Source organism: Salvelinus alpinus, chromosome 31, assembly GCF_045679555.1.
Source record: "Salvelinus alpinus chromosome 31, SLU_Salpinus.1, whole genome shotgun sequence".
In the NCBI taxonomy this organism is placed as follows: domain Eukaryota; kingdom Metazoa; phylum Chordata; class Actinopteri; order Salmoniformes; family Salmonidae; genus Salvelinus; species Salvelinus alpinus.
In genome coordinates, this window is record NC_092116.1 from 40,982,633 (window position 1) to 41,010,442 (window position 27,810).

The 27,810-nt window shown below is 48.0% G+C and overlaps 1 protein-coding gene across 2 annotated transcripts in view; it reads right to left on the reverse strand.

Annotated features, from left to right (window-relative positions):
- Nucleotides 1-4,429: 4,429 nt before the first annotated feature.
- The window catches only part of LOC139561051 (2-acylglycerol O-acyltransferase 2-A-like), a 29,318-nt gene continuing 5,937 nt past the window's right edge, over nt 4,430-27,810 (reverse strand). Inside the window, exons 3-6 of one of the 2 annotated variants that reach the window (XM_071377851.1) lie at nt 24,319-24,523; nt 11,025-11,199; nt 6,581-6,780; nt 4,430-5,169 (exon numbers count right to left, since the gene is read on the reverse strand). In XM_071377851.1, coding sequence (XP_071233952.1) covers nt 5,015-5,169; nt 6,581-6,780; nt 11,025-11,199; nt 24,319-24,523 — 735 coding nt within the window. In that variant the 3' untranslated portion in view covers nt 4,430-5,014. The other variant, XM_071377850.1, reaches the window with a different exon arrangement.

The following is a 27,810-nucleotide window of genomic DNA, read 5'->3' on the forward strand; positions in this document are numbered from 1 at the left end:
CACATTATTCCATTTCTGTTAGTCACATGTCTGTGAAACTTGTTCAGTTTATGTCTCAGTTGTTGAATCTTGTTATGTTCATACAAATATCTACACATGTTAAGTTTGCTGAAAATAAACGCAATTGAGAGGACGTTTCTATTTTTGTTGAGTTTATTTTGTGTATAGTTCTATAGTAGTTTGTTTCCCTCTACCTGCGCTGTTACTTCCTCTATTTACTTTTTCTAATCTCTTTAGACCTAAACTGCTTTGAGTAGACTGTTGCTATTACCAGACTACAGCTAATTTACATACTTAGAACCCTACAGAACCCTACAGAACCTTACAGAAACCTACAGAACTATATAGAACCATACAAAATCTTACAGAACAGAATCTTAAATAATTCTACAGGACCTTACAGAACTCTACAAGACTTGACAGAACCCTGCAGAACCATACAGGACCCCACAGAACTTGACAAAAACCCAAAAGAACATTACAGGACCCTCTAGAACCCTACATAACTCAATTTTTATTTTATTTTTCTCTCCTTTATTTAACAGTTGAGAACAAGTTCTCACTTACAACTGCTACCTGGCCAAGATAAAGCAAAGCAGTTCGACACAAACAACAACAGAGTTACACAAACAAACGTACAGTCAATAACACAATAGAAAATCTGTATACAGTGTGTGCAAATGAAGGAGGTAAGGCAATAAATAGGCCATAGTGGCGAAGTAATTACAATTTAGCAATTAAACACTGGAGTGACAGATGTGCAGAAGATGAATCTGCATCCAGTTTGCTGAGTAGAGTGTTGGGGGCTATTTTGTAAATGACATCGCCGAAGTCGAGGATCGGTAGGATAGTCAGTTTTACGAGGATATGTTTGGCAGCATGAGTGAAGGAGGCTTTATAGCAAAATAGGAAGCCGATTCTAGATTTCATTTTGGATTGGAGATGCTTAATGTGAGTCTGGAAGGAGAGTTTACAGTCTAACCAGACGCCTAGGTATTTGTAGTTCTCCACATATTCTAAGTCAGAACCATCCAGAGTAGTGCTGCAAGTCGGGCGGGCAGTTGCAGGCAGCGATCGGTTGAAGAGCATGCATTTATTTTTACAAGCATGTAAAAGCTGTTGGAGGCCACGGAAGGAGAGTTGTATGGCATTGAAACTCGTTTGGAGGTTTGTCAACACAGTGTCCAAAGAAGGGCCAGATGTATACAGAATGGTGTTGTCTGCGTAGAGGTGGATCAGAGACTCACCAGCAGCAAGAGCGACATCATTGATGTATACAGAGAAGAGAGTCGGCCCAAGAATTGAACCCTGTGGCACCCCCATAGAGACTGCCAGGGGTCCGGACAACAGGCGCTCCGATTTGACACACTGAACTCTGTCTGAGAAGTAGTTGGTGAACCAGGCAAGGCAGTCATTAGAAAAACCAAGGCGGTTGAGTCTGCCGATAAGAATACGGTGATTGACAGAGTTGAGAGCCTTGGCCAGGTCAATGAAGACGGCTACACAGTATTGTCTTTTTATCGATGGCGGTTATGATATCGTTTAGTACCTTGAGCGTGGTTGAGGTGCACCCATGACAAGCTCGGAAACCGGATTGCACAGCGGAGAAGGTACGGTGGGATTCGAGATGGTCGGTGATCTGTTTGTTCACTTGGCTTTCGAAGACTTTAGAAAAGGCAGGGCAGGATGGACTGTCTGTAACAGTTTGGGTCTAGAGTGTCTCCCCCTTTGCAGAGGGGGATGACTGCGGCCGCTTTCCAATCTTTAGGAATATCAGACGATACAAAAGAAAGGTTGAACAGACTAGTAATAGGGATTGCGACAATGGCGGCGGATAATGTTAGGAAGAGGGTCCAGAAAGTCTAGCCCAGCTGATTTGTAGAGATCCAGATTCTGCAGCTCTTTCAGGACATCAGCTGTCTGGATTTGGGTGAAGGAGAAGCGGGGGGGGCTTGGGCCAGTTGCTGCGAGGGGTGCAGATCTGTTGGCCGAGGTTGGGGTAGCCAGATGGAAAGCGTGGCCAGCCGTAGAGAAATGCTTATTGAAATTCTCGATTATAGTGGATTTGTCGGTGGTGACAGTGTTTCCTAGCCTCAGAGCAGTGGGCAGCTGGGAGGAGGTGCTCTTATTCTCCATGGACTTTACAGTGTCCCAGAACTTTTTGGGTAAACAGCTAAGACAACAACAACAGGTAAACAGCTAAGACAACAGCGGGTAAACAGCTAAGACAACAACAGGTAAACAGCTAAGACAACAACAGGTAAACAGCTAACACAACAACAGGTAAACAGCTAAGACAACAACAGGTAAACAGCTAAGACAACAACAGGTAAACAGCTAAGACAACAACGGGTAAACAGCTAAGACAACAACGGGTAAACAGCTAAGACAACAACGGGTAAACAGCTAAGACAACAACGGGTAAACAGCTAAGACAACAACGGGTAAACAGCTAAGACAACAACGGGTAAACAGCTAAGACAACAACGGGTAAACAGCTAAGACAACAACGGGTAAACAGCTAAGACAACAACAGGTAAACAGCTAAGACAACAACAGGTAAACAGCTAAGACAACAACAGGTAAACAGCTAAGACAACAACAGGTAAACAGCTAAGACAACAACGGGTAAACAGCTAAGACAACAGGTAAACAGCTAAGACAACAACAACAGGTAAACAGCTAAGACAACAACAACGGGTAAACAGCTAAGACAACAACAGGTAAACAGCTAAGACAACAACAGGTAAACAGCTAAGACAACAACAGGTAAACAGCTAAGACAACAACAGGTAAACAGCTAAGACAACAACAGGTAAACAGCTAAGACAACAACAGGTAAACAGCTAAGACAACAACAGGTAAACAGCTAAGACAACAACAGGTAAACAGCTAAGACAACAACAGGTAAACAGCTAAGACAACAGCGGGTAAACAGCTAGGACAACAGCGGGTAAACAGCTAAGACAACAACAGGTAAACAGCTAAGACAACAACAGGTAAACAGCTAAGACAACAACAGGTAAACAGCTAAGACAACAACAGGTAAACAGCTAAGACAACAACAGGTAAACAGCTAAGACAACAACAGGTAAACAGCTAAGACAACAACGGGTAAACAGCTAAGACAACAACAACGGGTAAACAGCTAAGACAACAACAACGGGTAAACAGCTAAGACAACAACGGGTAAACAGCTAGGACAACAACAACAGGTAAACAGCTAAGACAACAACGGGTAAACAGCTAAGACAACAACAGGTAAACAGCTAAGACAACAACGGGTAAACAGCTAAGACAACAACAGGTAAACAGCTAAGACAACAACAGGTAAACAGCTAAGACAACAACAGGTAAACAGCTAAGACAACAACAGGTAAACAGCTAAGACAACAACAGGTAAACAGCTAAGACAACAACGGGTAAACAGCTAAGACAACAACGGGTAAACAGCTAAGACAACAACGGGTAAACAGCTAAGACAACAACAGGTAAACAGCTAAGACAACAACAGGTAAACAGCTAAGACAACAACGGGTAAACAGCTAAGACAACAACAGGTAAACAGCTAAGACAACAACAGGTAAACAGCTAAGACAACAACAGGTAAACAGCTAAGACAACAACAGGTAAACAGCTAAGACAACAACAGGTAAACAGCTAAGACAACAACGGGTAAACAGCTAAGACAACAACAGGTAAACAGCTAAGACAACAACAGGTAAACAGCTAAGACAACAACAGGTAAACAGCTAAGACAACAATAGGTAAACAGCTAAGACAACAACAGGTAAATAGCTAAGACAACAACAACGGGTAAACAGCTAAGACAACAACAACGGGTAAACAGCTAAGACAACAACAACAGGTAAACAGCTAAGACAACAACGGGTAAACAGCTAGGACAACAACAACAGGTAAACAGCTAAGACAACAACGGGTAAACAGCTAAGACAACAACAGGTAAACAGCTAAGACAACAACGGGTAAACAGCTAAGACAACAACAGGTAAACAGCTAAGACAACAACAGGTAAACAGCTAAGACAACAACAGGTAAACAGCTAAGACAACAACAGGTAAACAGCTAAGACAACAACGGGTAAACAGCTAAGACAACAACGGGTAAACAGCTAAGACAACAACAGGTAAACAGCTAAGACAACAACGGGTAAACAGCTAAGACAACAACAGGTAAACAGCTAAGACAACAACAGGTAAACAGCTAAGACAACAACAGGTAAACAGCTAAGACAACAACAGGTAAACAGCTAAGACAACAACGGGTAAACAGCTAAGACAGCTGGTGTCCGAGCTAAAGGTAGACTGCTAGCAGTGGCTAACAATGACTAAAAAGCTAGTAGCTAATTAGCTGACTCCTGATGGAGGTTCCAGTTATACGGAATAAAACATAGCAGATCCGAACCACGTTGGGTGAGGCGGTTTGCAGGAAGTTTATTTAATTAGAAAATGGAAAAAAAACGGATTGAAATATAATTAAATGTATACAACAACAAAAAATATAATAATAATAATAATAATATTTACATGGGACAAAAACAAACACGTCTTACTGCTCCGCCATCTTGCTATTAACTAACCCTACAGAATCCTTCATGACCCTACAGGACCCTACACAACCCTCTAGAACCCTACATAATCCTACAGAATCTTACAGAACCCTCTAGAACCTCACAGAACACTACATCACTCTATAGAACCCCACAAAACCCTACCCTACAGGACCCACGTAACGTTACAGGATCCTACATAACCCACCTAGAACCCTACATAACCCTCTAGAACCCTACAGGACCTCCACAGAACCAGACAGGACCCCCACAGAACCAGACAGGACCCTCTAGAACCCAACATAACTCCACAGAACCCAACATAACTCTACAGAACCCTAACCTTCAGCTAGAACTCTGACCTAGAAGGTGTTGCAGCATCTTTGGATCTGTCTGCTTCTTTTCCTGCTGATTACAGCTGTGGACATCTGTAGATGCACATATCTAGATGAAGTGGAGGTGTTTGTCTGGTGCAATGCCGTAGCTGTCCTTGTTGTCTTCAAACACCGTAGTGAGGCCCTCCAGGTAGAGAGAATGGAGACCGTCTATATCATCCTTAGTGGGAGAGGGGGTCTGGACCACTGGAATAGGCCTACCCACTGGAGAGAGAGAGAGAGGGATGAGAGGGGGTCTGGACTACTGGAATAGGCCTACCCACTGGAGAGAGAGAGAGAGAGAGGGATGAGAGGGTCTGGACCACTGGAATAGGCCTACCCACTGGAGAGAGAGAGAGAGGGATGAGAGGGGGTCTGGACTACTGGAATAGGCCTACCCACTGGAGAGAGAGAGAGAGAGAGATGAGAGGGGGTCTGGACCACTGGAATAGGCCTACCCACTGGAGAGAGAGAGGGATGAGAGGGGGTCTGGACTACTGGAATAGGCCTACCCACTAGAGAGAGAGAGAGAGGGATGAGAGGGGGTCTGGACTACTGGAATAGGTCTACCCACTGGAGAGAGAGAGAGAGAGAGAGAGAGAGAGAGAGAGAGAGAGAGAGAGGGATGAGAGGGGGTCTGGATCACTGGAATAGGCCTACCCACTGGAGAGAGAGAGGGATGAGAGGGGGTCTGGACTACTGGAATAGGCCTACCCACTAGAGAGAGAGAGAGAGGGATGAGAGGGGGTCTGGACTACTGGAATAGGCCTACCCACTAGAAAGAGAGAGAGAGGGATGAGAGGGGGGGTCTGGACTACTGGAATAGGCCTACCCACTGGAGAGAGAGAGAGAGAGAGATGAGAGGGGGGGTCTGGACTACTGGAATAGGCCTACCCACTGGAGAGAGAGATAGAGAGATGAGAGGGGGGGTCTGGACTACTGGAATAGGCCTACCCACTGGAGAGAGAGAGAGAGAGAGAGGTGAGAGGGGGGGTCTGGACCACTGGAATAGGTCTACCCACTGGAGAGAGAGAGAGAGACATGAGAGGGGGTCTGGACTACTGGAATAGGCCTACCCACTGGAGAGAGAGAGAGAGAGAGAGGGATGAGAGGGGGGGTCTGGACTACTGGAATAGGCCTACCCACTGGAGAGAGAGAGAGAGAGAGATGAGAGGGGGGGTCTGGACTACTGGAATAGGCCTACCCACTGGAGAGAGAGAGAGAGAGATGAGAGGGGGTCTGGACTACTGGAATAGGCCTACCCACTGGAGAGAGAGAGATGAGAGCGAGATCAGAGAGAGAGAGAGAGAGAGAGATGTGAGAGGTGAGCGAGGGATGAGAGGTGAGAGAGAGAGATGTGAGAGGTGAGCGAGGGATGAGAGAGAGAGATGTGAGAGGTGAGCGAGGGATGAGAGAGAGAGATGTGAGAGGTGAGCGAGGGATGAGAGAGAGATGTGAGAGGTGAGCGAGGGATGAGAGAGAGGTGAGAGAGAGGTGAGAGGTGAGGGATGAGAGAGATGTGAGAGGTGAGGGATGAGAGGGGGTCTGGACCACTGGAATAGGCCTACCCACTGGAGAGAGAGATGAGAGACATGTGAGAGGTGAGGGATGAGAGAGAGGTGTGTGTGTGTCGTACCAACTGTGTGTATGGGCTCTCTGTAGGGCAGTAGACCAAAGCTGTATTGGAACACTCCTCGTCCGGTGAACATTGGCAGCGCCACTCCCATGAGCCTTTGCAAGTGGTCCTGGAGCCAGCGGAGAGGCGAGCCGGCAGGGTTGGTCATCTGGTCGAAGAGCTCATTCTCCCCAAAGGAGAACACAGGTACTAGCTGGGCCCTACGAGACATTATATATACTGGACATTACACTAACCAGCAGGGTTGGTCATCTGGTCGAAGAGCTCATTCTCCCCAAAGGAGAACACAGGTACTAACTGGGCCATTATTTGGCCATTGGCCAAGTTGTACTGCAAGGACTTCTGATTGGTCAACCCCAGGCTAGGGTGGGGGGGTTATAAATGTCATCCTGTTCCTTTGTTCAGGGGAGAAAATCTGAGGACAGGGGAGACTGAACATCAGAACATCTACCTCCCAGCTTAACATCTTGATTTGTCCTCTCTGAATAAACCTATTTTTCTCCCCCTGATTTGCTTTGGAGTTTATATTATTTAAGAATAACATAAATTGCCATCACTGTGGAGGAATTTTGGGCAACTCTTGCATGCAGAAATGCTTTAACTCAGCGACATTTGAGTTCTCACACATGAACTGCTCATTTCAAGTCCTGCCACAACATCTCAACTGGGATTAGGTCTGGACTTTGACCAGGCCATTCCAGAACGTAAAATGTGTTGCTTTTCTAACCATTTCCACGTAGACACCGGGACCAGCTGGATATTAACATTACACCGGGACCAGCTAATATTAACATGACACCGGGACCAGCTAATATTAACATGACACCGGGACCAGCTGGATATTAACATGACACCGGGACCAGCTAATATTAACATGACACCGGGACCAGCTGGATATTAACATGACACCGGGACCAGCTGGATATTAACATGACACCGGGACCAGCTGGATATTAACATGACACCGGGACCAGCTGGATATTAACATGACACCGGGACCAGCTGGATATTAACATGACACCGGGACCAGCTGGATATTAACATGACACCGGGACCAGCTGGATATTAACATGACACCGGGACCAGCTGGATATTAACATGACACCGGGACCAGCTGGATATTAACATGACACCGGGACCAGCTGGATATTAACATGACACCGGGACCAGCTGGATATTAACATGACACCGGGACCAGCTGGATATTAACATGACACCGGGACCAGCTAGATATTAACATGACACCGGGACCAGCTGAATATTAACATGACACCGGGACCAGCTGGATATTAACATGACACCGGGACCAGCTGGATATTAACATGACACCGGGACCAGCTGGATATTAACATGACACCGGGACCAGCTGGATATTAACATGACACCGGGACCAGCTGGATATTAACATGACACCGGGACCAGCTGGATATTAACATGACACCGGGACCAGCTGGATATTAACATGACACCGGGACCAGCTGGATATTAACATGACACCGGGACCAGCTGGATATTAACATGACACCGGGACCAGCTGGATATTAACATGACACCGGGACCAGCTGGATATTAACATGACACCGGGACCAGCTGGATATTAACATGACACCGGGACCAGCTGGATATTAACATGACACCGGGACCAGCTGGATATTAACATGACACCGGGACCAGCTGGATATTAACATGACACCGGGACCAGCTGGATATTAACATGACACCGGGACCAGCTGGATATTAACATGACACCGGGACCAGCTGGATATTAACATGACACCGGGACCAGCTGGATATTAACATGACACCGGGACCAGCTGGATATTAACATGACACCGGGACCAGCTGGATATTAACATGACACCGGGACCAGCTGGATATTAACATGACACCGGGACCAGCTGGATATTAACATGACACCGGGACCAGCTGGATATTAACATGACACCGGGACCAGCTGGATATTAACATGACACCGGGACCAGCTGGATATTAACATGACACCGGGACCAGCTGGATATTAACATGACACCGGGACCAGCTGGATATTAACATGACACCGGGACCAGCTGGATATTAACATGACACCGGGACCAGCTAATATTAACATGACACCGGGACCAGCTAATATTAACATGACACCGGGACCAGCTAATATTAACATGACACCGGGACCAGCTGGATATTAACATGACACCGGGACCAGCTGGATATTAACATGACACCGGGACCAGCTGGATATTAACATGACACCGGGACCAGCTGGATATTAACATGACACCGGGACCAGCTGGATATTAACATGACACCGGGACCAGCTGGATATTAACATGACACCGGGACCAGCTGGATATTAACATGACACCGGGACCAGCTGGATATTAACATGACACCGGGACCAGCTAATATTAACATGACACCGGGACCAGCTGGATATTAACATGACACCGGGACCAGCTGATATTAACATGACACCGGGACCAGCTGATATTAACATGACACCGGGACCAGCTGATATTAACATGACACCGGGACCAGCTGATATTAACATGACACCGGGACCAGCTAATATTAACATGACACCGGGACCAGCTAATATTAACATGACACCGGGACCAGCTGGATATTAACATGACACCGGGACCAGCTGGATATTAACATGACACCGGGACCAGCTGGATATTAACATGACACCGGGACCAGCTAATATTAACATGACACCGGGACCAGCTGGATATTAACATGACACCGGGACCAGCTAATATTAACATGACACCGGGACCAGCTGGATATTAACATGACACCGGGACCAGCTGGATATTAACATGACACCGGGACCAGCTGGATATTAACATGACACCGGGACCAGCTGGATATTAACATGACACCGGGACCAGCTAATATTAACATGACACCGGGACCAGCTAATATTAACATGACACCGGGACCAGCTGGATATTAACATGACACCGGGACCAGCTGGATATTAACATGACACCGGGACCAGCTGGATATTAACATGACACCGGGACCAGCTGGATATTAACATGACACCGGGACCAGCTGGATATTAACATGACACCGGGACCAGCTAATATTAACATGACACCGGGACCAGCTAATATTAACATGACACCGGGACCAGCTAATATTAACATGACACCGGGACCAGCTAATATTAACATGACACCGGGACCAGCTAATATTAACATGACACCGGGACCAGCTAATATTAACATGACACCGGGACCAGCTGGATATTAACATGACACCGGGACCAGCTGGATATTAACATGACACCGGGACCAGCTGGATATTAACATGACACCGGGACCAGCTGAATATTAACATGACACCGGGACCAGCTAATATTAACATTACACCGGGACCAGCTAATATTAACATGACACCGGGACCAGCTAATATTAACATGACACCGGGACCAGCTAATATTAACATGACACCGGGACCAGCTAATATTAACATGACACCGGGACCAGCTGGATATTAACATGACACCGGGACCAGCTAATATTAACATGACACCGGGACCAGCTAATATTAACATGACACCGGGACCAGCTAATATTAACATGACACCGGGACCAGCTAATATTAACATGACACCGGGACCAGCTGGATATTAACATGACACCGGGACCAGCTGGATATTAACATGACACCGGGACCAGCTGGATATTAACATGACACCGGGACCAGCTAATATTAACATTACACCGGGACCAGCTAATATTAACATGACACCGGGACCAGCTAATATTAACATGACACCGGGACCAGCTGGATATTAACATGACACCGGGACCAGCTGGATATTAACATGACACCGGGACCAGCTGGATATTAACATGACACCGGGACCAGCTGGATATTAACATGACACCGGGACCAGCTAATATTAACATTACACCGGGACCAGCTAATATTAACATGACACTGGGACCAGCTAATATTAACATTACACCGGGACCAGCTAATATTAACATGACACTGGGACCAGCTGGATATTAACATTCCATACCTACCCATGTTTCAGATGTTTCACATTGCCCGTGTTTTAAACCTACATATTAAGTGTTTTAAAACTTCCTGTGTTTCCCTCCTACCCGTGTTCCCTCCTACCCGTGTTCCCTCCTACCCGTGTTCCCCCCTACCCGTGTTCCCCCCTACCCGTGTTCCCCCCTACCCGTGTTCCCCCCTACCCGTGTTTCCCACCTACCCGTGTTTCCCACCTACCCGTGTTTCCCACCTACCCGTGTTTCCCACCTACCCGTGTTTCCCACCTACCCGTGTTTCCCACCTACCCGTGTTTCCCACCTACCCGTGTGTTTCCCACCTACCCGTGTTTCCCACCTACCCGTGTTTCCCACCTACACGTGTTTTTCCCACCTACCCGTGTTTCCCACCTACCCGTGTTTCAACCTACCCGTGTTTTAGCGCCAGTTTGATGAATCCCTTGCGGTGTAGAATCTGAAGGGTGAGAGCTCCTGGCCGGGCGTCTAGAGCCTCTGGAGCGCCCCCTACAGCCACCACCGCCACATTACCTCCTCTAGAAGCTGAGAGCAGGTAGGACAGACTGGCTTTCTCACTGGATACCAGACCTGGCATGAACACAAAACACACACATTACACACACACACACACACCTTAACCACAATTACACACACACACCTTAACCACAATTACACACACACACACACCTTAACCACAATTACACACACACACACACCTTAACCACAATTACACACACACACACACACACCTTAACCACAATTACACACACACACACACACACACCTTAACCACAATTACACACACACACACACACACACCTTAACCACAATTACACACACACCCTAAACCTTTTATTTATTTATTTTATTTCACCTTTATTTAACCAGGTAGGCCAGTTGAGAACAAGTTCTCATTTACAATTACGACCTGGCCAAGATAAAGCAAAGCAGTTCGACACATACAACAACACAGAGTTATACATGGGATAAAACAAACATACAGTCAATAATACAGTAGAAAAATAAGTCTATATACAATGTGAGCAAATTAGGTGAGACGAGGGAGGTGAAGGGACCAAATTACACACACACACTACACCAGGCACAAAACGTGATTTTCCATGTGTAAAGATGTATGGTGCTTTCTAAAGGTTTGTAAAGGTCAATACATTTCAAATATGCTAATCTATTCAGGATGTCCAGGATGTTCCCCTGTAGACACAGAGAGAGAGAGATGTATTCAGGATGTTCCCCTGTAGACACAGAGAGAGAGAGAGACATGTATCCAGGATGTCCCCCTGTAGACACAGAGAGAGAGAGAGAGAGAGAGATGTATTCAGGATGTTCCCCTGTAGACACAGAGAGAGAGAGAGACATGTATTCAGGATGTCCCCCTGTAGACACAGAGAGAGAGAGAGACATGTATTCAGGATGTCCCCCTGTAGACACAGAGAGAGAGAGAGAGATGTATTCAGGATGTTCCCCTGTAGACACAGAGAGAGAGAGACATGTATCCAGGATGTTCCCCTGTAGACACAGAGAGAGAGAGAGACATGTATCCAGGATGTCCCCCTGTAGACACAGAGAGAGAGAGACATGTATCCAGGATGTTCCCCTGTAGACACAGAGAGAGAGAGAGACATGTATCCAGGATGTCCCCCTGTAGACACAGAGAGAGAGACATGTATCCAGGATGTCCCCCTGTAGACACAGAGAGAGAGAGACATGTATCCAGGATGTTCCCCTGTAGACACAGAGAGAGAGAGAGACATGTATCCAGGATGTCCCCCTGTAGACACAGAGAGAGAGAGACATGTATCCAGGATGTTCCCCTGTAGACACAGAGAGAGAGAGACATGTATCCAGGATGTTCCCCTGTAGACACAGAGAGAGAGAGACATGTATCCAGGATGTCCCCCTGTAGACACAGAGAGACATGTATCCAGGATGTTCCCCTGTACACACAGAGAGAGTGAGACATGTATTCAGGATGTCCCCCTGTAGACACAGAGAGAGAGAGACATGTATCCAGGATGTCCCCCTGTAGACACAGAGAGAGAGACATGTATCCAGGATGTTCCCCTGTAGACACAGAGAGAGAGACATGTATCCAGGATGTCCCCCTGTAGACACAGAGAGAGAGACATGTATCCAGGATGTCCCCCTGTAGACACAGAGAGAGAGACATGTATCCAGGATGTCCCCCTGTAGACACAGAGAGAGAGACATGTATCCAGGATGTCCCCCTGTAGACACAGAGAGAGAGAGAGACATGTATCCAGGATGTCCCCCTGTAGACACAGAGAGAGAGAGAGACATGTATCCAGGATGTTCCCCTGTAGACACAGAGAGAGAGAGACATGTATCCAGGATGTTCCCCTGTAGACACAGAGAGAGAGACATGTATCCAGGATGTTCCCCTGTAGACACAGAGAGAGAGAGACATGTATCCAGGATGTTCCCCTGTAGACACAGAGAGAGAGAGAGACATGTATCCAGGATGTCCCCCTGTAGACACAGAGAGAGAGAGACATGTATTCAGGATGTTCCCCTGTAGACACAGGGAGAGAGAGAGACATGTATCCAGGATGTTCCCCTGTAGACACAGAGAGAGAGAGACATGTATCCAGGATGTCCCCCTGTAGACACAGAGAGAGAGACATGTATTCAGGATGTTCCCCTGTAGACACAGAGAGAGAGAGACATGTATCCAGGATGTCCCCCTGTAGACACAGAGAGAGAGAGACATGTATCCAGGATGTCCCCCTGTAGACACAGAGAGAGAGAGACATGTATCCAGGATGTCCCCCTGTAGACACAGAGAGAGAGAGAGACATGTATCCAGGATGTCCCCCTGTAGACACAGAGAGACATGTATCCAGGATGTCCCCCTGTAGACACAGAGAGACATGTATCCAGGATGTTCCCCTGTAAACACAGAGAGAGAGAGACATGTATTCAGGATGTTCCCCTGTAGACACAGGGAGAGAGAGAGACGTGTATCCAGGATGTTCCCCTGTAGACACAGAGAGAGAGACATGTATCCAGGATGTTCCCCTGTAGACACAGAGAGAGAGAGACATGTATCCAGGATGTCCCCCTGTAGACACAGAGAGACATGTATCCAGGATGTCCCCCTGTAGACACAGAGAGACATGTATCCAGGATGTTCCCCTGTAGACACAGAGAGAGAGAGACATGTATTCAGGATGTTCCCCTGTAGACACAGGGAGAGAGAGAGACATGTATCCAGGATGTCCCCCTGTAGACACAGAGAGAGAGAGACATGTATCCAGGATGTTCCCCTGTAGACACAGAGAGAGAGAGACATGTATCCAGGATGTCCCCCTGTAGACACAGAGAGACATGTATCCAGGATGTTCCCCTGTAGACACAGAGAGAGAGAGACATGTATCCAGGATGTCCCCCTGTAGACACAGAGAGAGAGACATGTATCCAGGATGTTCCCCTGTAGACACAGAGAGAGAGACATGTATCCAGGATGTCCCCCTGTAGACACAGAGAGAGAGAGAGACATGTATCCAGGATGTCCCCCTGTAGACACAGAGAGAGAGACATGTATCCAGGATGTCCCCCTGTAGACACAGAGAGAGAGAGAGACAATGTATCCAGGATGTTCCCCTGTAGACACAGAGAGAGAGAGACATGTATCCAGGATGTCCCCCTGTAGACACAGAGAGACATGTATCCAGGATGTTCCCCTGTAGACACAGAGAGAGAGAGACATGTATCCAGGATGTCCCCCTGTAGACACAGAGAGACATGTATCCAGGATGTCCCCCTGTAGACACAGAGAGAGAGAGAGACATGTATTCAGGATGTTCCCCTGTAGACACAGAGAGAGAGAGAGACATGTATCCAGGATGTTCCCCTGTAGACACAGAGAGAGAGAGACATGTATCCAGGATGTTCCCCTGTAGACACAGAGAGAGAGAGAGACATGTATCCAGGATGTCCCCCTGTAGACACAGAGAGAGAGAGAGACATGTATCCAGGATGTCCCCCTGTAGACACAGAGAGAGAGAGAGACATGTATCCAGGATGTCCCCCTGTAGACACAGAGAGAGAGACATGTATCCAGGATGTCCCCCTGTAGACACAGAGAGAGAGAGAGACATGTATCCAGGATGTTCCCCTGTAGACACAGAGAGAGAGAGACATGTATCCAGGATGTCCCCCTGTCAGACACAGAGAGACATGTATCCAGGATGTTCCCCTGTAGACACAGAGAGAGAGAGACATGTATCCAGGATGTCCCCCTGTAGACACAGAGAGAGAGAGACATGTATCCAGGATGTCCCCCTGTAGACACAGAGAGAGAGACATGTATTCAGGATGTCCCCCTGTAGACACAGAGAGAGAGAGACATGTATCCAGGATGTCCCCCTGTAGACACAGAGAGAGAGAGACATGTATCCAGGATGTCCCCCTGTAGACACAGAGAGAGAGAGAGAGAGACATGTATCCAGGATGTCCCCCTGTAGACACAGAGAGACATGTATCCAGGATGTCCCCCTGTAGACACAGAGAGACATGTATCCAGGATGTTCCCCTGTAGACACAGAGAGAGAGAGACATGTATTCAGGATGTTCCCCTGTAGACACAGGGAGAGAGAGAGACATGTATCCAGGATGTTCCCCTGTAGACACAGAGAGAGAGACATGTATCCAGGATGTTCCCCTGTAGACACAGAGAGAGAGAGACATGTATCCAGGATGTTCCCCTGTAGACACAGAGAGAGAGAGAGACATGTATCCAGGATGTCCCCCTGTAGACACAGAGAGAGAGAGACATGTATTCAGGATGTTCCCCTGTAGACACAGGGAGAGAGAGAGACATGTATCCAGGATGTTCCCCTGTAGACACAGAGAGAGAGAGACATGTATCCAGGATGTCCCCCTGTAGACACAGAGAGAGAGAAATGTATTCAGGATGTTCCCCTGTAGACACAGAGAGAGAGAGACATGTATCCAGGATGTCCCCCTGTAGACACAGAGAGAGAGAGACATGTATCCAGGATGTCCCCCTGTAGACACAGAGAGAGAGAGACATGTATCCAGGATGTCCCCCTGTAGACACAGAGAGAGAGAGAGACATGTATCCAGGATGTCCCCCTGTAGACACAGAGAGACATGTATCCAGGATGTCCCCCTGTAGACACAGAGAGACATGTATCCAGGATGTTCCCCTGTAAACACAGAGAGAGAGAGACATGTATTCAGGATGTTCCCCTGTAGAAACAGGGAGAGAGAGAGACGTGTATCCAGGATGTTCCCTGTAGACACAGAGAGAGAGACATGTATCCAGGATGTTCCCCTGTAGACACAGAGAGAGAGAGACATGTATCCAGGATGTCCCCCTGTAGACACAGAGAGACATGTATCCAGGATGTCCCCCTGTAGACACAGAGAGACATGTATCCAGGATGTTCCCCTGTAGACACAGAGAGAGAGAGACATGTATTCAGGATGTTCCCCTGTAGACACAGGGAGAGAGAGAGACATGTATCCAGGATGTCCCCCTGTAGACACAGAGAGAGAGAGACATGTATCCAGGATGTTCCCCTGTAGACACAGAGAGAGAGAGACATGTATCCAGGATGTCCCCCTGTAGACACAGAGAGACATGTATCCAGGATGTTCCCCTGTAGACACAGAGAGAGAGAGACATGTATCCAGGATGTCCCCCTGTAGACACAGAGAGAGAGACATGTATCCAGGATGTTCCCCTGTAGACACAGAGAGAGAGACATGTATCCAGGATGTCCCCCTGTAGACACAGAGAGAGAGAGAGACATGTATCCAGGATGTCCCCCTGTAGACACAGAGAGAGAGACATGTATCCAGGATGTCCCCCTGTAGACACAGAGAGAGAGAGAGACAATGTATCCAGGATGTTCCCCTGTAGACACAGAGAGAGAGAGACATGTATCCAGGATGTCCCCCTGTAGACACAGAGAGACATGTATCCAGGATGTTCCCCTGTAGACACAGAGAGAGAGAGACATGTATCCAGGATGTCCCCCTGTAGACACAGAGAGACATGTATCCAGGATGTCCCCCTGTAGACACAGAGAGAGAGAGAGACATGTATTCAGGATGTTCCCCTGTAGACACAGAGAGAGAGAGAGACATGTATCCAGGATGTTCCCCTGTAGACACAGAGAGAGAGAGACATGTATCCAGGATGTTCCCCTGTAGACACAGAGAGAGAGACATGTATCCAGGATGTTCCCCTGTAGACACAGAGAGAGAGAGAGACATGTATCCAGGATGTCCCCCTGTAGACACAGAGAGAGAGACATGTATCCAGGATGTCCCCCTGTAGACACAGAGAGAGAGAGAGACATGTATCCAGGATGTTCCCCTGTAGACACAGAGAGAGAGAGACATGTATCCAGGATGTCCCCCTTCAGACACAGAGAGACATGTATCCAGGATGTTCCCCTGTAGACACAGAGAGAGAGAGACATGTATCCAGGATGTCCCCCTGTAGACACAGAGAGAGAGAGACATGTATCCAGGATGTCCCCCTGTAGACACAGAGAGAGAGACATGTATCCAGGATGTCCCCCTGTAGAAACAGAGAGAGAGAGACATGTATCCAGGGTGTCCCCCTGTAGACACAGAGAGAGAGAGAGACATGTATCCAGGATGTCCCCCTGTAGACACAGAGAGACATGTATCCAGGATGTCCCCCTGTAGACACAGAGAGACATGTATCCAGGATGTTCCCCTGTAGACACAGAGAGAGAGAGACATGTATTCAGGATGTTCCCCTGTAGACACAGAGAGAGAGACATGTATCCAGGATGTTCCCCTGTAGACACAGAGAGAGAGAGACATGTATCCAGGATGTCCCCCTGTAGACACAGAGAGACATGTATCCAGGATGTCCCCCTGTAGACACAGAGAGACATGTATCCAGGATGTTCCCCTGTAGACACAGAGAGAGAGACATGTATCCAGGATGTTCCCCTGTAGACACAGAGAGAGAGAGACATGTATCCAGGATGTCCCCCTGTAGACACAGAGAGACATGTATCCAGGATGTCCCCCTGTAGACACAGAGAGACATGTATCCAGGATGTCCCCCTGTAGACACAGAGAGACATGTATCCAGGATGTTCCCCTGTAGACACAGAGAGAGAGAGACATGTATTCAGGATGTTCCCCTGTAGACACAGGGAGAGAGAGAGACATGTATCCAGGATGTTCCCCTGTAGACACAGAGAGAGAGACATGTATCCAGGATGTTCCCCTGTAGACACAGAGAGAGAGAGACATGTATCCAGGATGTCCCCCTGTAGACACAGAGAGAGAGAGAGACATGTATTCAGGATGTTCCCCTGTAGACACAGAGAGAGAGAGAGACATGTATCCAGGATGTCCCCCTGTAGACACAGAGAGAGAGAGAGACATGTATCCAGGATGTCCCCCTGTAGACACAGAGAGACATGTATCCAGGATGTCCCCCTGTAGACACAGAGAGACATGTATCCAGGATGTCCCCCTGTAGACACAGAGAGAGAGAGACATGTATCCAGGATGTCCACCTGTAGACACAGAGAGAGAGAGACATGTATCCAGGATGTCCCCCTGTAGACACAGAGAGAGAGAGAGAGAGAGAGACATGTATCCAGGATGTTCCCCTGTAGACACAGAGAGAGACATGTATCCAGGATGTTCCCCTGTAGACACAGAGAGAGAGAGAGACATGTATCCAGGATGTTCCCCTGTAGACACAGAGAGAGAGAGAGACATGTATCCAGGATGTTCCCCTGTAGACACAGAGAGAGAGAGACATGTATCCAGGATGTCCCCCTGTAGACACAGAGAGAGAGAGAGACATGTATCCAGGATGTCCCCCTGTAGACACAGAGAGAGAGAGAGACATGTATCCAGGATGTTCCCCTGTAGACACAGAGAGAGAGAGACATGTATCCAGGATGTTCCCCTGTAGACACAGAGAGAGAGAGACATGTATCCAGGATGTCCCCCTGTAGACACAGAGAGACATGTATCCAGGATGTTCCCCTGTAGACACAGAGAGAGAGAGACATGTATTCAGGATGTTCCCCTGTAGACACAGGGAGAGAGAGAGACATGTATCCAGGATGTTCCCCTGTAGACACAGAGAGAGAGAGACATGTATCCAGGATGTTCCCCTGTAGACACAGAGAGAGAGAGACATGTATCCAGGATGTCCCCCTGTAGACACAGAGAGAGAGACATGTATCCAGGATGTCCCCCTGTAGACACAGAGAGACATGTATCCAGGATGTTCCCCTGTAGACACAGAGAGACATGTATCCAGGATGTTCCCCTGTAGACACAGAGAGAGAGAGACATGTATCCAGGATGTCCCCCTGTAGACAGAGAGAGAGAGAGACATGTATCCAGGATGTCCCCCTGTAGACAAAGAGAGAGAGACATGTATCCAGGATGTTCCCCTGTAGACACAGAGAGAGAGAGACATGTATCCAGGATGTCCCCCTGTAGACACAGAGAGAGAGAGACATGTATCCAGGATGTCCCCCTGTAGACACAGAGAGAGAGAGACATGTATCCAGGATGTTCCCCTGTAGACACAGAGAGAGAGAGACATGTATCCAGGATGTTCCCCTGTAGACACAGAGAGAGAGAGAGACATGTATCCAGGATGTTCCCCTGTAGACACAGAGAGAGAGAGAGACATGTATCCAGGATGTTCCCCTGTAGACACAGAGAGAGAGAGAGACATGTATCCAGGATGTTCCCCTGTAGACACAGAGAGAGAGAGACACATGTATCCAGGATGTTCCCCTGTAGACACAGAGAGAGAGAGACATGTATCCAGGATGTCCCCCTGTAGACACAGAGAGAGAGAGACATGTATCCAGGATGTCCCCCTGTAGACACAGAGAGAGAGAGAGACATGTATCCAGGATGTTCCCCTGTAGACACAGAGAGAGAGAGAGACATGTATCCAGGATGTTCCCCTGTAGACACAGAGAGAGAGAGACATGTATCCAGGATGTTCCCCTGTAGACACAGAGAGAGAGAGACATGTATCCAGGATGTCCCCCTGTAGACACAGAGAGAGAGAGACATGTATCAAGGATGTTCCCCTGTAGACACAGAGAGAGAGAGAGACATGTATCCAGGATGTCCCCCTGTAGACACAGAGAGAGAGAGACATGTATCCAGGATGTCCCCCTGTAGACACAGAGAGAGAGAGACATGTATCCAGGATGTCCCCCTGTAGACACAGAGAGAGAGAGAGAGAGACATGTATCCAGGATGTTCCCCTGTAGACACAGAGAGAGAGAGAGACATGTATCCAGGATGTTCCCCTGTAGACACAGAGAGAGAGAGACATGTATCCAGGATGTTCCCCTGTAGACACAGAGAGAGAGAGACATGTATCCAGGATGTCCCCCTGTAGACACAGAGAGAGAGAGACATGTATCCAGGATGTCCCCCTGTAGACACAGAGAGAGAGAGAGACATGTATCCAGGATGTTCCCCTGTAGACACAGAGAGAGAGAGAGACATGTATCCAGGATGTTCCCCTGTAGACACAGAGAGAGAGAGAGACATGTATCCAGGATGTTCCCCTGTAGACACAGAGAGAGAGAGACATGTATCCAGGATGTTCCCCTGTAGACACAGAGAGAGAGAGACATGTATCCAGGATGTCCCCCTGTAGACACAGAGAGAGAGAGACATGTATCCAGGATGTTCCCCTGTAGACACAGAGAGAGAGAGAGACATGTATCCAGGATGTCCCCCTGTAGACACAGAGAGAGAGAGACATGTATCCAGGATGTCCCCCTGTAGACACAGAGAGAGAGAGAGACATGTATCCAGGATGTCCCCCTGTAGACACAGAGAGAGAGAGAGACATGTATCCAGGATGTTCCCCTGTAGACACAGAGAGAGAGAGAGACATGTATCCAGGATGTTCCCCTGTAGACACAGAGAGAGAGAGACATGTATCCAGGATGTTCCCCTGTAGACACAGAGAGAGAGAGACATGTATCCAGGATGTCCCCCTGTAGACACAGAGAGAGAGAGAGACATGTATCCAGGATGTCCCCCTGTAGACACAGAGAGAGAGAGAGACATGTATCCAGGATGTCCCCCTGTAGACACAGAGAGAGAGAGAGACATGTATCCAGGATGTCCCCCTGTAGACACAGAGAGAGAGAGAGACATGTATCCAGGATGTCCCCCTGTAGACACAGAGAGAGAGAGAGACATGTATCCAGGATGTTCCCCTGTAGACACAGAGAGAGAGAGAGACATGTATCCAGGATGTCCCCCTGTAGACACAGAGAGAGAGAGAGACATGTATCCAGGATGTTCCCCTGTAGACACGGAGAGAGAGAGAGACATGTATCCAGGATGTTCCCCTGTAGACACAGAGAGAGAGACATGTATCCAGGATGTTCCCCTGTAGACACAGAGAGAGAGAGACATGTATCCAGGATGTTCCCCTGTAGACACACAGAGAGAGAGACATGTATCCAGGATGTCCCCCTGTAGACACAGAGAGAGAGAGACATGTATCCAGGATGTCCCCCTGTAGACACAGAGAGAGAGACATGTATTCAGGATGTTCCCCTGTAGACACAGAGAGAGAGACATGTATCCAGGATGTTCCCCTGTAGACACAGAGAGAGAGAGACATGTATCCAGGATGTTCCCCTGTAGACACAGAGAGAGAGACATGTATCCAGGATGTTCCCCTGTAGACACAGAGAGAGAGACATGTATCCAGGATGTCCCCCTGTAGACACAGAGAGAGAGACATGTATCCAGGATGTCCCCCTGTAGACACAGAGAGAGAGAGACATGTATCCAGGATGTCCCCCTGTAGACACAGAGAGAGAGACATGTATCCAGGATGTCCCCCTGTAGACACAGAGAGAGAGAGACATGTATCCAGGATGTCCCACTGTAGACACAGAGAGAGAGAGAGAGACATGTATCCAGGATGTTCCCCTGTAGACAGAGAGAGAGAGAGACATGTATCCAGGATGTTCCCCTGTAGACACAGAGAGAGAGAGACATGTATTCAGGATGTTTCCACTGTAGACACAGAGAGAGAGAGAGAGACATGTATCCAGGATGTTCCCCTGTAGACACAGAGAGAGAGAGAGAGACATGTATCCAGGATGTTCCCCTGTAGACACAGAGAGAGAGAGACATGTATCCAGGATGTCCCCCTGTAGACACAGAGAGAGAGAGACATGTATCCAGGATGTTCCCCTGTAGACACAGAGAGAGAGAGAGACATGTATTCAGGATGTTCCCCTGTAGACACAGAGAGAGAGAGAGACATGTATTCAGGATGTTCCCCTGTAGACACAGAGAGAGAGAGAGACATGTATTCAGGATGTTCCCCTGTAGACACAGAGAGAGAGAGAGACATGTATCCAGGATGTTCCCCTGTAGACACAGAGAGAGACATGTATCCAGGATGTTCCCCTGTAGACACAGAGAGAGACATGTATCCAGGATGTTCCCCTGTAGACACAGAGAGAGAGAGACATGTATCCAGGATGTTCCCCTGTAGACACAGAGAGAGAGAGACATGTATCCAGGATGTTCCCCTGTAGACACAGAGAGAGAGAGACATGTATCCAGGATGTTCCCCTGTAGACACAGAGAGAGAGAGACATGTATCCAGGATGTTCCCCTGTAGACACAGAGAGAGAGACATGTATCCAGGATGTTCCCCTGTAGACAGAGAGAGAGAGAGACATGTATTCAGGATGTCCCCCTGTAGACACAGAGAGAGAGAGACATGTATCCAGGATGTCCCCCTGTAGACACAGAGAGAGAGAGAGAGACATGTATCCAGGATGTTCCCCTGTAGACACAGAGAGAGAGAGACATGTATCCAGGATGTTCCCCTGTAGACACAGAGAGAGAGAGAGACATGTATTCAGGATGTTCCCCTGTAGACACAGAGAGAGAGAGAGACATGTATCCAGGATGTTCCCCTGTAGACACAGAGAGAGAGAGACATGTATCCAGGATGTTCCCCTGTAGACACAGAGAGAGAGAGACATGTATCCAGGATGTTCCCCTGTAGACACAGAGAGAGAGAGACATGTATCCAGGATGTTCCCCTGTAGACACAGAGAGAGAGAGACATGTATCCAGGATGTTCCCCTGTAGACACAGAGAGAGAGAGACATGTATCCAGGATGTTCCCCTGTAGACACAGAGAGAGAGAGACATGTATCCAGGATGTTCCCCTGTAGACACAGAGAGAGAGAGACATGTATCCAGGATGTTCCCCTGTAGACACAGAGAGAGAGACATGTATCCAGGATGTTCCCCTGTAGACAGAGAGAGAGAGAGACATGTATTCAGGATGTCCCCCTGTAGACACAGAGAGAGAGACATGTATCCAGGATGTTCCCCTGTAGACAGAGAGAGAGACAGACATGTATTCAGGATGTCCCCCTGTAGACACAGAGAGAGAGAGACATGTATCCAGGATGTTCCCCTGTAGACACAGAGAGAGAGACATGTATCCAGGATGTTCCCCTGTAGACAGAGAGAGAGACAGACATGTATTCAGGATGTCCCCCTGTAGACACAGAGAGAGAGAGACATGTATCCAGGATGTCCCCCTGTAGACACAGAGAGAGAGAGAGAGAGACATGTATCCAGGATGTTCCCCTGTAGACACAGAGAGAGACAGGAACTGTTGACACTGAAGGAAACACACAGACACGTTAGTACACGTAATCCCAGTCAGTCTCTGTTGTGAAACATCGTTGAGTCAGTTTGTCTGACAGTGTGTGTCAGTGTCACCTACTTGGTGCGTTGTCACATATTGCAACAGAAACTTTCACAACAGGAAAACCCTGTGACAGCAAATACAGTGTGTACACACAAACACACCCACACACCATCCACCCAGACAGTGTACAGACTCAGCCTCCACACATCATGTAGTCCCTGAAGAAGGGTACTAGGGTCAGGGGTCAGGGGTCAGGGTACTAACCTCCACACATCATGTAGTCCCTGAAGAAGGGTACTAGGGTCAGGGGTCAGGGTACTAACCTCCACACATCATGTAGTCCCTGAAGAAGGGTACTAGGGTCAGGGGTCAGGGTACTAACCTCCACACATCATGTAGTCCCTGAAGAAGGGTACTAGGGTCAGGGGTCAGGGGTCAGGGTACTAACCTCCACACATCATGTAGTCCCTGAAGAAGGGTACTAGGGTCAGGGGTCAGGGGTTAGGGTACTAACCTCCACACATCATGTAGTCCCTGAAGAAGGGTACTAGGGTCAGGGGTCAGGGTACTAACCTCCACACATGATGTAGTCTCTGAAGAAGGGTACTAGGGTCAGGGGTCAGGGTACTAACCTCCACACATCATGTAGTCCCTGAAGAAGGGTACTAGGGTCAGGGGTCAGGGTACTAACCTCCACACATCATGTAGTCCCTGAAGAAGGGTACTAGGGTCAGGGGTCAGGGGTCAGGGTACTAACCTCCACACATCATGTAGTCCCTGAAGAAGGGTACTAGGGTCAGGGGTCAGGGTACTAACCTCCACACATCATGTAGTCCCTGAAGAAGGGTACTAGGGTCAGGGGTCAGGGGTCAGGGTACTAACCTCCACACATCATGTAGTCCCTGAAGAAGGGTACTAGGGTCAGGGGTCAGGGTACTAACCTCCACACATCATGTAGTCCCTGAAGAAGGGTACTCTGAACCAGAATGGCAGCATCAGGAGGTAGGGGGTCAGCCCGGGGAACAGCGAGGAGAACCCTGACGCCTCTGTACAGAAGTTCCCAAAACCCCCTGCCACCAGAACACCATGGGGGTGGAACCCAAAGAGGTAGTTAGAACCGGGGTCCAGATCCACCGTCTTTATGAGCTGGGGAGTGGGAGGGGGGGGGGGGGGGGGGGGGGGGGGAGAGAAACAGGTACTGTAGTTAGAACCAGGGTCCAGATCCACCATCTTTATGAGCTGGGGAGGGGGGGGGGGGAGAAACAGGTACTGTAGTTAGAACCAGGGTCCAGATCCACCGTCTTTATGAGCTGGGGGGGTTGAGAGGACCTACATCCAGACCACAGCACCACCCACCCCAACCAATCAGCACCACCCACCCCAACCAATCAGCACCACCCACCTCAACCAATCAACCACCCCCCCTCCCCACCAGACCTGCACATAGAGGACCTACATCCAGACCACATCACCACCCACCCCAACCAATCAACACCCCCCCAAGTCAACCACGCCCACACCCCGTTTATGCCCCCTCAGATCAGACCTATGCCCCCCCCCCACCCCCACAAAGAGGGCCTCAACATGGAAGTCACACATACGCCCAGGTCGTGAGCAGGCAAACAGGCCCAACCCCCACCCTTACACTAGCCAATGGCATGTACCAGATGCTCAGCAGGCTCTGCTCACACTTACTGGCCTGAGGCCAACCACACGACTAACAACATTGGACACTTTATGGAACACAAAGCCTTCACCATCTCATCCTGGAATATACAAGGCCTGAGGTCATCTGCCTTTGGCCTAAAGAGCAGGAACCTGGACTTCATCAAAGAAATCAGAAATACAGACATTATCATCCTACAAGAAACATGGTATAGAGGAGACGGACCCACTGGTTGTCCTCTAGGTTACAGAGAGCTGGTAGTCCCATCCACCACACTACCAGGTGGGTGGTATAGAGGAGACGGACCCACTGGTTGTCCTCTAGGTTACAGAGAGCTGGTAGTCCCATCCACCACACTACCAGGTGTGTGGTATAGAGGAGACAGACCCACTGGTTGTCCTCTAGGTTACAGAGAGCTGGTAGTCCCATCCACCAAACTACCAGGTGTGAAACAGGGAAGGGACTCAGGGGGTATGCTAATTTGATATAGAGCAGACCTAACTCACTCCATTAAATTAATCAAAACAGGAACATTTTACATTTGGCTAGAAATTCCACAGGAAATGATCTCAACAGAGAAAAATGTCTTCCTGTGTGCTTCCTATATCCCCCCACTAGAATCCCCATACTTTAATGATGACAGCTTCTATAGGAGGGGTACACCTACAGCTCATCTCTTGGCAGTAGTACTGTAGACTCCTTTATCACTGACCTCAACCCAGAGTCTCTCAGAGCGTTCACAGTCAGCCCACTGACACCCCCATCAGACCACAGCAAAACCACAGTCTACTTGAACAGAGCAATACTCAACCATGAGTCATAAAACTGCATACTATTAAGAAATGCTACAGATGGAAGGAAGGTACAAACCTACCAAACAACTATTGGCCAACAACAAATCCAATCCCTCCTTGGCAACTTCCTGGACAAAATGTTTCCCTGCAGTAGTGAAGGTGTAAACTTAGCAGTAGGAAGTCTGAACAGAATGTTTCCCTGCAGTAGTGAAGGTGTAAACTTAGCAGTAGGAAGTCTGAACAGAATGTTTCCCTGCAGTAGTGAAGGTGTAAACTTAGCAGTAGGAAGTCTGAACAGAATGTTTCCCTGCAGTAGTGAAGGTGTAAACTTAGCAGTAGGAAGTCTGAACAGAATGTTTCCCTGCAGTAGTGAAGGTGTAAACTTAGCAGTAGGAAGTCTGAACAGAATGTTTCCCTGCAGTAGTGAAGGTGTAAACTTAGCAGTAGGAAGTCTGAACAATATGTTTGACCTATCAGATCACATTTAAATTCCAGCAGAAAACCTAAGACAGCTTACAACAATGACATATGGTTTGATGAAGAATGTAAAAACCTAAAAAAGAAATTGAGAAACCTGTCCAACCAAAAACACAGAACCAGAAAACCTGAGTCTACGCCTTCACTCTGGTGAATCACTAAAACAATACAGAAATACACTACGGAAAAAGAAGGAACAGCACGTCAGAAATCAGCTCATTGTAATTGAAGAATCCATAGAATCAAACCACATCTGGGAAAATTGGAACAAAATGGAGATGTGTGGGTAAACCACTTCTCCAATCTTGTTGGCTTTATAACAAAGAACAAACAGCAAAAACATATACATGATCAAATACAAATCTTAGAATCAACTATTAAAGACTACCAGAACCCACTGGATTCTCCAATTACCTTGAATGAAGGTAAAAATAAAAACCCTCCAACCCAAAAAAGGCCTGTGGTGTTGATGGTATCCTTAATGAAATTATAAAATATACAGACCCCGAATTCCAATTGGCTTAAACTCTATCATCCCACAAAATGGGACAAACACCCAATTGAGCATGCAGAATTCTGCTAAAATATACTCTGTGTCCAATGCAAAACCGTTGCCATGACAAAGGGGCAACCAATGGAGCACAAGCAACATTGTAAATACAGTCGTGGCCAAAAGTTTTGAGAATGACACAAATATGAATTTTCACAAAGTCTGCTGCCTCAGTTTGTATGATGGCAATTTGGGTATACTCCAGAATGTTATGAAGATCAGATGAATTGCAAAGTCCCTCTTTACCATGCAAATGAACTGAATCGCCAAAAAACATTTCCACTGCATTTCAGCCCTGCCACAAAAGGACCAGCTGACATCATGTCAGTGATTCTCTCGTTAACACAGATGTGAGTGTTGACGAGGACAAGGCTGGAGATCACTCTGTCATGCTGATTGAGTTCAAATAACAGACTGGAAGCTTCAAAAGGAGGGTGGTGCTTGGAATCATTGTTCTTCCTCTGTCAACCATGGTTACCTGCAAGGAAACACGTGCCGTCATCATTGCTTTGTACAAATTAGGGCTTCACAGACAAGGATATTGCTGCCAGTAAGATTGCACATAAATCAACCATTTATCAGATCATACAGAACTTCAAGGAGAGCGGTTCAATTGTTGTGAAGAAAGTCCAGCAAGCCCCAGGACCGTCTCCTAAAGTTGATTCAGCTGCGGGATCGGGGCACCACCAGTATAGAGCTTGCTCAGGAATGGCAGCAGGCAGGTGTGAGTGCATCTGCACGCACAGTGAGGCGAGGACTTTTGGAGGATGGCCTGGTGTCAAGAAGGGCAGCAAAGAAGCCACTTCTCTCCAGGAAAAACATCAGGGACAGACTGATATTCTGCAAAAGGTACAGGGATTGGACTGCTGAGGACTGGGGTAAAGTAATTTTCTCTGATTCCCCTTTCCGATTGTTTGGGGCATCCGAAAAAAAGCTTGTCCGGAGA